Below are 17,393 nucleotides of genomic sequence, written 5' to 3'. Positions count from 1 at the left end.
ATGTTAGAATGCACAAAGGTGTAAGGCTCAGTTCACAAATTGCGTTAAGAATGCAGTTTTGCCGCGATTGTCTGAAAATAGCATCAGGAGTAAAGGTGGCTCATTTTTACCCCCTTTTCAGAAAATAACGTAAAAATCTGCATAAGGCCCTCTTCATACACCTGTTTTTTATGTCCATATGAGGTCCGATTTGTAACCCCTTTCCGACATTGGACGTAATAGTACGCCCATGTTGGACTCCCAGTTTGATGCGGGCTTCGGCATTGAGCCCACCCCTTTGCGGGCACATGACATGTGCCCACAACAGTCGGGGTGGAACCGCAATCCACTTGTGGCTGTTAACCAGTTAAATGCCGATGTCAATCTCAGACAGCAGCATTTAACTCACGTTTCCAGAAGCGTGTCGCTAATCCCGCCAGTCGGTGACCCTGTCACATGATCACGGGTCATTGAAGGGTTGTCATGACAACCAGAAGTCTGCAGCAGACCTCTATGGTTGTCATTGCCAGATTGCTGTGAGTGTTGCCCCGTGGTCGGCGCACATAGCAAGCAAGCATTTCTGCTACACACAGGCATTCTGATTATCACCTGTGTGTAGCAGAGGTGATGAGAGTACTGCAGCTTCTAGTCTTCCATGGAGACTAATGAAGCATGCAATAAGTAAAAAAAAATAAATTTAAATATAAAAAATACAACATAAATCACCCCTCTGTCGCTCCATTCAAAATAAAACAATTAAAAAAAATCAAATATAGAATTGCCAGATCTATCAAAATAATAAAAGAATTAACCCAAAGGAAGCTTTTTCACCTGCACTTCCTCACCCCATTGCTAAAATGTCTACTAATATTTAATATTATAGCAACATCTATCCACAGAGAGTAACTGAGAAATGAGTAGAAAACTTACGTATACAGCCATGCGCAGCTTCTTTTGGGACCCCATAATGCCTAAAATATCCTACTGCGCACTTCTCACAATTTATACCGGCTGTGTTATGCTGCAAGTGTGAGAAAAAACACAGACAAAAAAGGCATCAAGATATTGTTCAGGAAGGGGGAATATTATCAGAGAATTCGCATAAGTGATACAGGAAAAATGCTAAGATATTTCTGCAAATTATGTTCTCTACATGTTACAGGGTGTTTAAAATTCAATGATAATGTCCAGTGTTCAAGCCTCCATCAATATAGCACAGTGTATGTAAATGCTGAAAATAAATGTATTTCTACGACAAACAGACCACCGCTATAGAGCTACCAATAACTCCCTTATCTCAGATGAAATGTTACAGTATATATCTACAAAATGGAATATTATAATAAATCCTGAGTGACATGAAAAAAACCAACAAAATTTAAAGATAAGCTTTCATTTCATTCATTGGTTTATTATACCAGGCAATAATAAAGGGAGAAAGTGGATGACACTCAGTGCCAGACTGAGGAACATTGGGCCCTCCAGAGGACTAGATTCTGAGTGTCCCCTTTTTATCTATACAAGATCAGTACATTATCGCTAAAGTGTTTTTTTGGACCTGGGCTAAGTTTCATCATGCACTGTATCAAGTGATATGAATGTTAGGATTTGGCTCTGCTTGCTGATTCGATTGGTTATCACGTGATTGCTCAGATACCGTTGAAATCCAGATTGTGGTGCCGGGTACTTACCCCCCCAAGAGCCCTATAGCATCTGCAAGGTCTGCACTGTAAACTCCCCTGAAGGAGAAGTGGGGCCCACCGTAGGATTTTCCAGTTTTCCGGTGGTCCAGTCCAACCCTGATGACAATGATTAGGTTCCCAGTGTGCGTGACTGGTGTCCAAAGTAATTAGAAAAATTGTTTGGGAGTATTGATGACATGGTGTCAGCACTTTTGCCTTATAAATTTATCTGAGACAAAATTACAAAGATTTTAATTTTAGGACTTGAATGGATCACGCTCATGTGTTTTGATTTTCAGCCCAGATGCAAACCAGTTGTTCATGTCATCTGCATGGATCCTTAGTTATTCTTGAAAAGCCCCTCCAAATGTCAGCTTCTAGAGATTGCCCATTGCTGGCTGCACTATGATCTGGAACAATTATTTCTGCCTACCTAACATTAGTAAATCTATATTGCATAGTAATACCAGACACTGTAGTGCTGGATTTCATGAATACAAGTCAGATCATGCCATTACCTTCTAAGAACCCTATCCATCATCACAAATAATACAGCCGTGATATAGTCCCATTATCTAAGTTCTTCAGAGGGATGAGCTTTCTCATCTCCTTACTCACTCAATAGACAAGAAGCTACATGCCATGCTCTGCCCTATTATTCCTTACATAGAATTTATGCACAGGGGAATCAGGCCAGGATAATATCTATACTTTACACCTTATCTTATTAGGGAGTTAGGCTACATTCTCATATCTATTTTTCTCATTCATTGGCTATTTTTAAAACGGACAGCCCTCTAACTCATAGAGTTTCATGGACTCATTCACACTTCTGTATTATTTTGTTAAAAGGATCTGTGTCTGTTCCGTCAAACTCAGTGTAAGTCCTATTTTCATGAGGTTTTAGGATGAGATTCAAGCTAATGGGGACACATCAAAACTAGATAACAAACAGAAATCTATTTTGCATCAGTTTTGCCTTTATTTTCATCAGCTTTTAATGAATTTGCCGTTAAAGGGTAAATGGAATAAAATTCAGTTAACCTCCTTTAGTGTTTGGATGAGAAAATGGATGAAAAACAGCTGCAATTGGGAGGAAAAACTGATGACATGATGGGCGTAAAAACAGTAATGGAGGAAGGATGGGTGAATATAGCCTTATAGGGGGTAACTTTTGGATTGCTGGGGTTTGAATGATGTTGCTTCTACTAATCCAAAGATTCAGGTCTCTAAAGAGCCTTGGTTGAATGTAGAAGTATTCGATAATGCGAAATAACGCTCCGTACATTCCAAAGGTCAGTCGAGTGATGTGCTCAGCAATCTCCAGCACTCCCATTAAGAATGAGTGGAACAGCAATGCGCATGATCGTCTTCTGCTACATTCAGCTGGAGCTCTTTAGAGCCCAGGTATTTGGGATGGGTGGAGGCCATGGTGGTCGGACCCCCAGCAATCGGAAACTTATCCCCTATCCCATTGATAGGAGATAACTTTTAAACTTGAAATCACCCCTTTTTGAGATGTCAGACAATTACTGACTCTATTCCAACTGTCTTTGTAAGGTCCCCTTCACATGTCCTGGTGATTCCTGTACTGAAAAAAACAATACTGGTGAGATCAGTGGTCCATGTCTGTATGAGATCTGTGTACACGTATGTGATATCAGTGTGACATCTGTGTGTCCACATGCTCTCCATGTCAGTGTGCTGTCAGTGTGACACATATAGAATGAAATGCAGAATAAGAATTAAAGAGTTGTATGTATTAAAGATGTTCAAAGATAGAGGTAGACAGTGATGAGGAACATGATAGATGATATATAGACAGAAATATGTCAGTGTGATTTCCAATCAGTGCTTTGCGTGCTTATTTTTCTGTACTTGTATTTTACTGTACTTGTATTTATTGTATTGAGAGGAGTCAGCTCACAGCTGACGCCTCTCAATTGCACATATATTCAGGGCCATGCGTCTGACCAGACGTGTCTGACCATGCATATTTCAAAATCCATATTTCAAATTACAGATTTCTAATTACACTACTGTGAATTAGACTAGAATTTCATGATGCACTTACCCATTCATCACTGCTGTATTATCATCATCCTCACCACAACCTGCGTCATCTAATCGAGTTGTTTTGTCTACCCACAGATATGCTGCTCACTCATCCACTCAACTTTCCTGCATTGTGTATGCTGCTCATTCATCCATTAAACTTTCCTGCATTGTGTGTGTATATGACTTGCATATAATCTTGCTCTGGTATGCTGCTCACTCATCCATTCAACTTTCCTGCATTGTGTGTGTATATGACTTGCATATAATCCTACCCTGGTATTGCACTGCTTTTGTATCCATAATGTATTCATTCCTCTTGTGTCTTCCATGCATACCTGAGTAGTCAATCCCTCCCCCCTTTTTATCACCTCTCTTTGAGTCAGAACATGTGGTCTGGGCAATCACACCCACAACCCCCTCACAGCTGACTCCTCTCAATTGCACATATATTCAGGGCCATGTGTCTGACCAGACATGTCTGACCATGCATATTTCAAAATCCATATTTCAAATTACAGATTTCTAATTACACTACTGTGAGTTAGACTAGAATTGGACTGGAATTTGACTGTAAGTAAAGGAATCTTTAATCACCACAATGTTTCGGTTTCTTCTCACTTTCACACCCATACTTCTCTATTTTGTCCGATCTCCTGTAATCCCCCCACCTAGTAAGGAACTTGCCATTTCCCCCTCCATCCTCCCTAGCCACCTAACCTTCTCAGAACTGTTCCTCCACATACAATCCTTTTTCTCCAGACTCACATGGCCACATCATGTCCTATCCTGCTCCCATGTTCTAACGCTCTGTCTGCCACTCCTCATTACTGGCGACGTGTCCCCAAATCCTGGCCCTCCTCGACACATCCCCACACTCATTTCTAACATCCTGCCACGATCCTCTACACGTTTTTGCAACCATGATAACCTCATACCTATTCATTCAGCCCCCACTCCCCCGGTCCTCTTACCTGGCGCCTTATGGAACGCACGCTCTGTCTGCAACAAGCTTTCGTTTATCCATGACCTCTTTATCACCATCAAACTCTCCTTTGCCATCACTGAAACCTGGCTCACTCCCTCTGACACAGCCTCTCCAGCTGCGCTTTCCTATGGCAGATTCCATCTCTCTCACACCCCTCGCCCCAGCAACAAACATGGTGGAGTTGGCTTGCTCCTGTCTGATCCTGCTCCTTTACCCCAATTCAACTTCCACCCTCCGCTACTCTTCCCTCGTTCGAGGCGCACTCCGTCCGCATCTATTCCCCCTCCAACCTCCAACTGGCTGTCATCTACCGCCCCCAGAACTAGCCATCTCCACCTTTCTCAACCACTTCACCACGTGGCTACTCCATTTCCTCTCTGCTGACATCCCCACCATCATCATGGGCGATTTCAACATCCCAATTGACACTTCTACCTTAGCTGCCTCTAAACTTTTATCACTGACTGCCTCCTTTGGCCTCACTCAATGGTCCTCTGCAGCCACTCAAAAAGATGGTCACACGCTGGACCTTATCTTCACCCATCTCTGTTCCTTCACTAATCTCACTAACTCACCCCTCCCCATGTCCGACCACAATCTACTGACATTCTCTTCCCTCTCCTCTCCGACGGCGCAACCCCCACTCCACAAACTTGCTCACCCTCGCAGAAATCTCAAACACCTCAATTTACAATCACTCTCTGAGTCCCTTCTCCCTCACACAGACATAGCTTCCCTTCATGACACAGATGCTGCTGCCACCTTTTATAACACCACAATAACAGCAACACTTGATTCAGCCTCCCCCTCATGCAGAGAAAAACTAGTACAATCAACAGGCAGCCCTGGCTGACCAGCCTGACCAAAGAACTGAGACGGGTTTCCAGGGCCACTGAGCGGAGATGGAAGAGAATCCGTTCTACCGAGCACTTCAACGCATACAAGATGTCCCTTGCCAGCTTCAAGTACACGCTCTCTGCCGCCAAACAAACTTACTTTGCATCCCTCATATCCTCACTGTCTCACAACCCTAAACAGCTTTTCAACACATTTAATTCTCTACTCCGTCCCACAGCACCTCCTCCATCTCCTCTCATTTCTGCTCAAGTCTTTGCCTCCTTCGTATCGATCTTCTGCTTAAAGATCAGAGAAAGCTTTGGTCCGCAGCCCCCAATGCCCCTCCTAGCTGCTCAGCCCTGTTCTTCCAAAACCAGCTTCTCCACCATGACAGATCAGCTCTCCACCCTCCTGTCAAGATCACATTTCACCTCTTGTGCGCTTGACCCACTCCCGTCTCACCTCATCCCTAACTTTGCCACAGTCTTCATCCCAACTCTAACACACCTCTTCAACCTTTCTCTTACAAATGGTGTCTTTCCCTCATCCTTCAAACATGCCTCAATCACACCCATACTCAAAAAGCCCTCCCTCGACCCATCCTCTATGTCTAACTATTGCCCGATATCTCTTCTCCCTTACGCCTCAAAACTACTGGAACAGCATGTATATCTTGAACTGTCCTCCCACCTCTCCTCCTGTTCCCTCTTTGACCGGCTACAATCTGGCTTCCGACCGCATCACTCAACTGAAACTGTGCTAACTAAAGTCACTAACGACCTACTAACCACCAAGAGCAAGCGACACTACTCTGTCCTTCTCCTGGACCTGTCTTCTGCCTTCGAAACCGTGGACCATTCCCTCCTGCTACAGATTCTCTCATCTCTTGGCATCACAGAATTGGCCCTATCCTGGATCTCACCATACCTAACAGACCGAACATTTAGTGTCTCCCTCTCACACACCACCTCCTTACCTCGCCCCCTGTCTGTCGGTGTTCCTCAAGGCTCAGTCCTCGGACCCCTACTCTTCTCCATCTACACCTTCTGCCTGGGACAGCTCATAGAATCCCACTGCTTGCAGTACCACCTCTACGCCGATGACACGCAGATCTACCTATCTGGACCTGACCTCACCTCCTTACTGACCAAAATCCCTATTTCAGCCTTCTTTTCTGCTCTCTTTCTCAAACTGAACATGGACAAAACAGAATTCATCATCTTTCCCCCATCTCACTCTACCCCTCCACCAGACCTATCCATCAATGTCAATGGCTGCTCGCTTTCCCCAGTCCCGCACGCTCGTTGCCTTGGGGTGATCCTCAACTCTGCCCTCTCTTTCAAACCACATATCCAAGTCCTTGCCTCCTCCGGCCGCCTCAAACTAAAAAATATTTCCCGGATCCGCGCATTCCTCAACCATGAAACCACAAAAACACTAGTGCATGCCCTTTTCTCCCGCCTCAACTACTGCAATCTCCTACTCTCTGGCCTCCACTCCAGCACTCTGGCACCACTCCAGTCCATCCTACACTCTGCTGCCCGACTAATCCACCTGTCTCCTCGCTATTCCCCAGCCTCCCCCCTATGCGAGGCCCTTCACTGGCTTCCTATTGTCCAGAGGCTCCAGTTCAAAACCCTAACCATGACATACAAAGCCATCCACAACCTGTCTCCTCCAGTCTCCTCCATACAACTGTGACATGGTCTCCCGGTACCTACCCACATGCAACCTTCGATCCTCTCAAGATCTCCTTCTCTACTCCCCCCTCATCTCTTTTTCCCACAACCGCATACAAGACTTCTCCCGTGCTTCCCCCATACTCTGTAACTCTCTGCCGCAACACATCAGACTCTCACCAACAACGGAAACCTTCAAGAAGAACCTGAAGACCCACATGTTCTGACAAGTCTACAGCCTGCAATGATCCTCAGTCTACTGAACCACCACACAACCAGCTCTACCCTCTCCTAGTGTATCCTCACCCATCCCTGTAGACTGTGAGCCTTGCAGGCAGGGTCCTCTCTCCTTCTGTACTTGTGTGTCCCTTGCCTTGCACATGTTTATTGTACTTGTCTATATTTCCCCTTTTCCCATGTAAAGCGCCATGGAATAAATGGCGCTATATAAATGTATAATAATAATAATAATAATAATGTTTAAATAAATAGTTATAAAAAATGGTGTGGGGTCCTCCTTAATTTTCATAACGAACTGATGGAAAACTGACAGCTGGGGATAATGTTAATATTCTGGTAAGGGGCCAATAGCCATAAAGGTCCCCAAGCTATTAATATCAGCTCACACCTGTTTTGCTTAGGCTTTACTGGTTATTATAGTGGGACTAAAAAAAATTATGTGGGGTCTCCCTATAATTACTAACCAGCAAAGGCTAAACAGACATATTATGGAGCTGTTCACATGTCCATGCTTATCAGTATAAAGCCATATTCACACATTCAGTATTTGGTCAGTATTTTACCTCAGTATTTGTAAGCAAAAACCAGGAGTGGAACAGTCAGAAAAAAAGTATAATAGAAACATGTCACTACTAGGGTTGATCGAATAGCTTCGGATAAGTCCTTATCTGAATAGCCATAGTGCTTACCGAATTGCTGCACTGGGAACCCGGATACCTGGAGCGCTCCCGATAATAAGCTGCTCGGCGCTGCAGCTGCATGTGTCGCGGCTGTGTGACAGTCACAACACATATCCAATGTGATATTCTCACTTGGATTTGTAAAGATATATATTGATCCCATGACTTGTCAATTCCCCCATCTCCACATTAGGTCCCTTTCACAGGTCAGTGTGTCCAGTCTGTGTGGTGACAGTTTTCACACGTACCGGAGATACTGACACATGTAGACACATTGAAATCTACTTTGCTGTGCACATGTCCGTGTGTTTCGATAGACCGTGTGTCAATGTGACCCACGCGTACACATGTCCGTTTTTTACTGGCAGCATGGGCGGGAAAACATCCCGCACACGTGCACATGGATGACACACTGGGATGTCATCTACTGTATGTGACACATCCCGGCGCCTGAGGAGCAGCGGTACAGTAAGGCCTATTCCCCGGCGCCGGGTGCTGAAGATGACTCTCATCATTCTTCCCTGCTCTGCCGGCAATCAGCGCGAGCAGAGAATGATGAGAGTTACAGTGGGTACGGAAAGTATTCAGTCCCCTTTAAATTTTTCACTCTTTGTTTCATTGCAGCCAATTTGGACAATTCAAAAAAGTTCATTTTTTTCTCATTAATGTGCACTCTGCACCTCATCTTGACTGAAAAAAAACAGAAATGCAGAAATTTTTGCAAATTTATTGCCACACGTGTGCCGCAAGTATTACACACTCGGACACTTACATCTCTGGTAACGTTTTTTTCCGGTCAGAAAGTGTGAAACCGGCCTTAAACTTATACAAAATAAGTCTTGAATACAGAAGCATATAAGTAGTGCATGTTCTATGCCATCTCCTTCTCTGTTCATTTTAGGCAAACATTATTGTATATATTAGAACAAGACAAAATATTTTAATACAAATACCAAAGAGCAAATATGGAGATAGTTATCCAAACTAACCAATATGTCAGTCCCTCTATCTGAGGATTGGCTGAACTATTGTGTATTTGCAGCTCGGTGGCTCAGTAATCAGCACTGGTGCCCTGGGTTCATATCCCACCAACGAAAACATCTGAACAGAGATTGTATGTTCTCCCCATGTTTGTGGTGGTTTCTTCCAGCCCTCCCAACACTTGCTGATAAAGAGTTCAGATTGTGGGGATAGTGGTGATGATGTCTGTAAAGCGATGTGGAGTTAATGGCGCTATACGAGTGAGATGAAAGTGAGTTGCCATTTGGATGTTTTTTATACTTGTTCTTCATCATTTCCTAAATAAAAGTTGAAGACATGCTATTGGGATCTATGAGTTAAAGGGATTTTCTTTATTTATTATGAAAAATATATTATATGCAAAATTATTTTGTATAAAGAATAACTGCAGAGTTAAAATGTTCTGTGCACTTAGAAGGGGTTAGCCATTACTGACTTAACAATAATAATAATTTTATTTCTATAGCGCCAACATATTATGCAGCACTAGACATTACAGAGGGGACTTCTACAGACAATAGACATTACGGCATACCAATAAACACAGATCAAAACAGATACCAAGAGGAATGAGGGCCCTGCTCGCAAGCTTATAGTCTATAAGGAAAAAGGCGAGACACGAAAGGTGGATGGTAACAATTGCTTTTATTGTTCGGACCAGCCATAGTGTACGAATCGGGTGTTCCTGTGATGCTGCATGAACCAGTTAACAGTCTAAATATGTAACAGTACAGACACAGAGGGCTATTAAATGCATAAAGCATATAAGAACATGATGCGAGGAACCTGGTTATGGTAAAAAATTTTGAATGAGCCACACAGGGATATTTAGGTTAATGCGTTGAGCCGATAGGCCAGTCTGAACAAATGCGTTTTTAGGGCACGCTTAAAACTGTGGGGATTGAGGATTAATCGTATTAACCTGGGTAATGCATTCTAAAGGACTGGCGCAGCACATGAAAAGTCTTGGAGACAGGAGTGGGAGGTTCTGATTATTGAGGATATTAACCTCAGGTCATTAGCAGAACGGAGGGCACGGGTACGGTGGTAGGATATGATGAGGGAGGAGATGTAGGGTGGTGCTGAGCCATGGAGGGCTTTGTGGGTGAGGGTAACAAGTTTATACTGAATTATGGAGTGGATGGGTAACGAGTGTAAGAACTGGCACAAGGTAGAGGCATCGGTATAACGATGGGTGAGGAATATGATCCTGGCTGCAGCATTCAGGACAGATTGGAGGGGGGAGAGTTTGGTAAGAGGGAGACTGATTAGTAGAGAGTTTCAATAGTCCAGAAGAAAATGAATAAGAGAAACAGTAAGAGTTTTTGCAGAGTTGAAAGTAAGAAAGGGTCGAATTCTAGAAATGTTTTTGAGGTGCAGATAACAAGAGCGAGCCAGTAATCGGATGTGGGGGGGTGAATGAAAGCTCGGAATCAAGTATGACCCCAAGACAGCGGGCATGTTGCTGGGGAGTAAGGGTGGAACCACACACGGAAATGGCAATGTCGGGCATAGGTAGGTTAGTAGAGGCAGGAAACACTAGGAGTTTACTGATAAATGACCAGTAGATATAGAGCTAATGTAGACATTACACTAGAGAAGACACATATATGTGGTTCAGGTAAAACACTGTATGAGCAAGTACCTGGCAGTTAATGCAGACTCCTCCACCGCTATATTCTCCATGTATGTCCAGACTTGCTTGACGATTGTCTACATCACTATCATAATAGCAATCAGACGCATGTCCATGACAATTGCAAGCTATGGGGAGGTAACAGGATATTCATTAGTCATTAGAAGACTTGTTTCCTGCAATTCTAAAAATAAAAATAATGTGTCTTGGATGCAGTGAGTTTTGTGGCCCTATGTCAGTTTGGTGAATGACAGCTTAGCCGTCCAATCTAGTGCAGGGGTGTGCTGAGCTGTCGGTATTTTGATAGATAGCTCAGTCGTCCATTCTAGTGCAGGGGCATACTGAGTGGTTAGTATTTGGAAAGACAGCTCAGACGTCCAATCTGAGACTGAGAGGTGATGAGCTTCCTTCAGGTGTTCTCTGTTCCAAGTGAACACCCTGTTGCTTAGCTAAGCTGTCAGTCCCAGATCTCTGCCAGTCATAGCTTTCGGCATAGTGTTGTGTTTGCTCTGTGCTCTCTGTTCTGAACTCTGATATTTTGATCTTTGCTCCCAGACCTTAGATTTGCCTTATGACTACCTATTTGTATGACCCCTTTTGCATTGATGCACTCTGATCTTGGAATTATGACCCCAGACTGTGAGCTGATCACACCTTTGTCTCTTCCCTCTGTTTATGACATACCCTCCTGGCTCTTGCCTTCGGACTCCTTGACTCTCCCAACTCACGGCTTGTCCGTGAGAAGTAACTCAACGACACGATAGCTTTTATATTCAGTTGTAAAAGATGCATGTACAACTGTACATTACAGTGTTTCTGCAGGAAACGCAGAGGCAGGCTTCAGGGATTTTTTTATAAAGTTACAGTGTAGCAATGCCAGAGGCGCAATATCCTACTGGGAATTTTATTAAACAAGACCTTTCACCAAATTTTTCACACTGAACCGGACCCCTGATGTAATAGGCAATGACGAGCAAAATAAAACATTTCCTTTTTAATTTTGCCTCACTATTGCGTAGATATTAGTAAGTAAAATGTTTAGCTCCTAAACAGTTAATTTATTTTTCACCAGAGAGATTTCACTGGGGGGGGGCGTGTACTTCTTCCTCTTTCTGACACTGGCCAATCATAAGCAGGCAGCAACCCACTGGGGAAAAAAGAACACACCCCCACAATAACATTGACAAACTTTGCTCTCCTCATTGCAGTGTGATAACGATGGAACACAGCACAATTGAGTGTGATTGATGGACAACTTTCATGCTTCATCTCTGCCATTAAATGTGGGGGGAGGGACAATGCTCCAGAATTTAAGTCTAAAAGTTGCGGGCTGCTTATGATTGGCCAGCGGTAGAAAGAGCAAGAAGTACTGTACATGCTACCAGTGAAATCTCTGGTAATTCCCACTTGGACTTTAACACAATTAACTGTTCAGTTGGCAAATACTTTGACAGCTAATATGTCCGCAACGGAGAAGAAAAATGAAAAAAAAACAGAAAAAGTTTTATTCTGCTCTGCACCGCCAAATAAATTGTATGTCAAGTTCAACATGAAAAATTTGGTGACTTCTTTAAATTATAAGGCCAATGACCAAAACTGCTTTAAAAAATACTGGTCTTTGCAGAAGCACCACGTTTAAGAGTAATTATCACGAGCATGATCTCACTCTTTAAATATGGTTTCATAAAAAGTTGTATAAAACAAATACATATAAAGGTGGGGAAAAAACGAATTTATAAAAAAAAACCAGAGAGAGTGAGGTATCAGATTATAGGAAAAACAATACAAGTGATATAGAAATGTTAAAGGTACTGCAATTGGTCAGATATGGCACGCCAAACATTGGCCAAATGCATAAAGCACAAAATATAAAACCAGCAGAATACTAAACAACAAAGTGACAAGTGCAAATATCAAGAAATATAACACACCAACCCAATGGGACAGATCATATACAGTGGGGTAAAAAAGTATTTAGTCAGCTACCAATTATGCAAGTTCTCCCACTTAAAAAGATGAGAGAGGCCTGTAATTGACATCATAGGTAGACCACAACTATGAGAGTCAAAATGAGAAAACAAATCCAGAAAATCACCTTGTCTGATTTGGTAAGATTTATTTTGCAAATGATGGTGGAAAATTAGTATTTTGTCATTAACAAAAGTTCATCTCAATATTTTGTTATATATCCTTTGTTGGCAATGATAGAGGTCAAACGTATTCTGTAAGTCTTCACAAGGTTGGCACACACTGTTGGTGGTATGTTGGCCTATTCCAACATGCAGATCTCCGGACTTTAAAATCCCTCCAAAGGTTTTCTATGGGGTTGAGATCTGGATACTGGCTATTCCACTCCAGGACCTTCATATGCTTCATACAAAGTCACTCCTTCACTGCCCTGGCAGTGTGCTTTGGATCATTGTGATACTGAAAGACCCATCCACGTTTCATATTTAATGCCCTTGCTGATAAAAGGAGGTTTGCACTCAAAATCTCACGATACATGGCCCCACTCATTCTTTCATGTACACAGATCAGTCATCCTGGTCCCTTTGCAGAGAAACAGCCCCAAAGCATGATGTTGCCACCCCCATTCTTCATAGTAGGTATGGTGTTCTTTGGATGCAACTCGGCATTCTGTCTCCTCCAAACACGACGAGTTTTGTTTCTATCAAACAGTTCTACTTTGGTTTCATCAGACCATATGACATTCTCTCAATAATCTTCTGGATAATCCACCAAATGCTCTCTAGCAAACTTGAGATGGGCCTGGACATGTACTGGCTTAAGCAGGGGGACACGTCTGGCACTGCAGGATCTGAGTCCCTGGCGTCGTAGGGTGTTACTGATGGTAGCCTTTGCTATGGTGGTCCCAGCTCTATGCAGGTCCACTAGGTCCCCCCCCGTTGTTTTGGGATTTTTGCTCACCGTTCTTTTGATCATTTTGACCCCACGGGGTGAGATCTTGCGTCGAGTTCCAGATCGAGAGAGATTATCAGTGGTCTTGTATGTCTTCCATTTTCTTATTTTTGCTCCCATAGTTGATTTCATCACACCAAGCTGCTTGCCTATTGCAGATTCAGTCTTCCCAGCCTGGTGCAGGGCTACAATTTTGATTCTGGTGTCCTTCGACAGGTCTTTGGTCTTGGAGTGTGACTGTTTGAGGTTGTGGACAGGTGTCTTTTATACAGATAACAAGTTCAAACAGATACCATTACTACAGGTAATGAGTGGAGGACAGAGGAGCCTCTTAAAGAAGAAGTTACAGGTCTGTGAGCCAGAAATCTTGCATGTTTTTAGGTGACCAAATACTTATTTTCCACCATAATTTGCAAAATAAACCTTGCCAAATCAGACAAGGTGATTTTCTGGATTTGCTTTCTCATTTTGTCTCTCATAGCTGTGGTCTACCTAAGATGTCAATTACAGGCCTCTCTCATCTTTTTAAGTGTGAAATCTTACACAATTTGTGGCTGACTAAATACTTTTTTCCCCACTGTACAAATGAGCACATAAAGAAGAACAACAGTATCTAAGTTTTGTGATGTATTTATGTAACTTCAGATCTTCTTTCTCTTCGAAAGATGGAAGAATGGGGCACTGTCTGCGCCAATTAGGAATCCGTGTAACCATAACTAAGTTGTGAACAGTTTGTGTACCTATATGGAATGGAATTCAGATGTAAGATCTGATAATTGTGCTCAAGCATGTTCATAGCTACCAAGACCCAGAAAGTCTTTTCTGTTATTAAAGTACAGCAATGCCAGAACAACAAATACTTTGTTTAATTCAGCAAGTTACACAGCAGTGGGCATTTTAGTCTTCAGTCTACTCTATAAACTTGGACAGTTATACAAGGACGATATTTAGGCTTGCAGAAGGATTTGGAGGATACTTGTCCAAAATAATGGATCGCAGCGAGGAGCTACATCTTCGCAGTTTAGCTTTGTGTGAAGAATAGGTTTACTGTAGCATAAAAGGGCAGGATTTATTTTTCTGATTGCTCTGATTTATAGCATCTCACATCATGAAATTTACTCTTTATGCCCATTTACAAGGGCTAATTGTCAAATTTTCATTCCAGAATGTTTAGTTTTTATTAACATTTTTAACAATCTGTGCAAAATACAATATTTAACCATTTTCTTGTTTGATTTTTATTGTTAAACGCCCTAAATTTTGTTCCAAACCTATTTATTGGAATATTACAATTAAATGATTACCGATAAGATGTTTGTTTTGTGATTTTTAATTAATTAAACTATAGAACTTTTTTTTATCCTTTTAATTAACTACAGTGGTGCTTGAAAGTGTGAACCATTCGGAATTTTCCATACTTGCGCATAATATTTCAGCTAAAACGACGTGGGATTTTCACACCAATCACAAAAGTAGATAAAAAGAACCAAATTAAAAAAGAGTCTCAAATATTAGACCTGTCTTTTTAGTAAGGTAAATGATGCAATACAACATGTCCGTGAGTGGCAACAATGTGCAAACCTTTCTGACTACTAGGAAATTTGAAGGTGAAAATAGGGTCCAGTGTTTTCAATCAATGGGATGACAATCATGACTATGCACAGATGACACTTTATTTAAAGTACAGTGATTTATCAAAGCCTGATCTTCCTATCACGTTTGTATCAAGAGTACCATGGCACAAACAAAAGAAGAGTGCGTGATGCTCACAAGGCGGGGAAGGGTTACAAAACCATCTCGAAAGAGTTTGGACTTTACCAATCCTCAGTCACATAAATAGTTTACAAATGGCGGAAATTCAAGACAATTATTACTCTCTCCATGAGTCGTCAACCAACAAAGATCATTCTAAGGGCCCCGTCACACACAGCGAGATAGCTGATTTTGTGACGCAACAGCGATCTCTCTAGCGATCTCGCTGTGTGTGACATCCATCAGCGACCGCCCCCCCCCGTCGGGTATCGCTGATCGTGCAGGATCGTCCTGGGCCATTTTTTGATCGTTGGTCTCTCGCTGGCCAGCACACATCGCTGCGTGTGGCAGCGGGAGACCAACGATCAGCGATGCTGCACGCTGGTATCTAGGGTAAACAGCGGGTAACTAAGAGCCGCGTGGCTCTTGGATACCCGCTGTTTACCCTAGATACCAGCTTGCTCGCTGATCCTGATCGCTGGTGAGTCTGTCTATGTGACAGGTCACCAGCGATCAGCCTAACTATGTCCCAGCAATTCCATCCATGTTGGATCATTGGTGGGATCGATGGGACATCGTTGTGTGTAACGGGGCCTTTAGAGAAAGGCATATAATAGTCTGCAAGATCTCAAAGGAAGCCAAGGTAACGTAAAAGCAACTAACGGCCTATCTTGCATTAGTTAATGTTAATATTCATGATCCCACTATTTAGAGGCACTAAGCAATAATTGTGTGCATGGCATTGAGAAGGCCACTTCTCTCCAAGAACAGCATTACTGGTTATCTGCAGTCACTTGGTCAAACCAGAAGACTATTAGTTAGAACAATGATTTGTAGACAGACGAGCCCAAAATACAGTAGAGCCTTTTAGTTTAAAAGAGAGGTGTTATGTTTGGAGACAGAAAAATGCTTAATTAGTGCATAAAAACCTCATACCATCCATGAAACACAGTGGTTTGGGCATGTTTTTGTTAGGAATCTGGTGTCTACAATACCTATGCAGGAACACAGATCCTCACATTTGTCTCCAGAGGCTAAGTCCTTCGTGCCTTCTTCTGAGCATGCTCATGGGATGAGCTCCCATTGGACTTCAGGAGTCAGGTGCTCAGGTCCTGCTCCTAATTCCATTGGTTATGCTCAGGGCTCTGGAGATTTCCGGCAGGTCCTGTACGCTATAAAAAGTGCGCATAACCGTTCCGCCATGCGCTAGTATTTTTCATACTGCTGCTGTGTGTATGGTGATGGATGCTTGGACTGGTGGATGACTTATTATGAAAACCTTCCCTCTGATATTACGATTGAGTGAGTGATTGGGCAGTCGCCAGTAGCAGCGCTAGCGCCAGCTCGCTCCAGCCATACCTTTTGCAGCAGCTAAGCGTCCTGCATTGCGCCAGCGTTCTTGCAGCGCCTTGCTTACGGCTCTGTTCACGCCGCGCTGCGGTTGCAGCCTCCCGGGTGTTCGCAGTTGCGACACCTTGTACCTTAAGTTTTACGGTAGGTCTAGAGGGGATAGTCCTGGTGTGTAAGGCTATTTCTGTGACCTTTAATACCGTGTCCACATCGCTGAAGTCTGTGACCCTAAACAGATTCAGCGGTATTTATGTTTTGTTAGCAGCTCTGTGCATATAACAGAGTCTGCTTTGGTGCATTGACTGCAGTTAAAGTCCTGTGCACATCTCCGCCTGAGTGCCCTTCCTCTTTCAGCAGCAGTTTTGTCATCTACCGCACGGTGGACCCCGAGCGGTGAACGCACTTTATTTTAATTTTATTTAGTGCGTTCCACCGCTCATAACATAATACTAGCGCCAGGGTCTGGCTGGAGATGGCAGATCCGCAGCAACTGTTGCAATGCGTTAAGCAGCTCGGCGACCGGGTGGCTGCTCTTGAGAAGTCTCTCTCAGCTGCGCAAGCTACAGATGCTGCCGT

The 17,393-nt window shown here is 43.1% G+C and overlaps 1 protein-coding gene across 1 annotated transcript in view; it reads right to left on the bottom strand.

The window, feature by feature from the left end:
- The window catches only part of LAMA3 (laminin subunit alpha 3), a 297,581-nt gene that overhangs the window by 213,869 nt on the left and 66,319 nt on the right, over nucleotides 1-17,393 (bottom strand). Inside the window, exons 8-9 of the mRNA XM_073550824.1 lie at nucleotides 10,806-10,924; nucleotides 910-1,000 (exon numbers count right to left, since the gene is read on the bottom strand). Coding sequence (XP_073406925.1) covers nucleotides 910-1,000; nucleotides 10,806-10,924 — 210 coding nt within the window. The remainder of the gene's footprint in view (nucleotides 1-909; nucleotides 1,001-10,805; nucleotides 10,925-17,393) is intronic.

This window comes from Dendrobates tinctorius, unplaced genomic scaffold (genome assembly GCF_039654945.1).
Source record: "Dendrobates tinctorius isolate UK_male_01 unplaced genomic scaffold, ASM3965494v1 ptg000171l, whole genome shotgun sequence".
NCBI classification, from domain to species: domain Eukaryota; kingdom Metazoa; phylum Chordata; class Amphibia; order Anura; family Dendrobatidae; genus Dendrobates; species Dendrobates tinctorius.
Note: the sequence above shows the minus strand (reverse complement) of the source record. Positions and strands in the feature narration are given on the sequence as shown.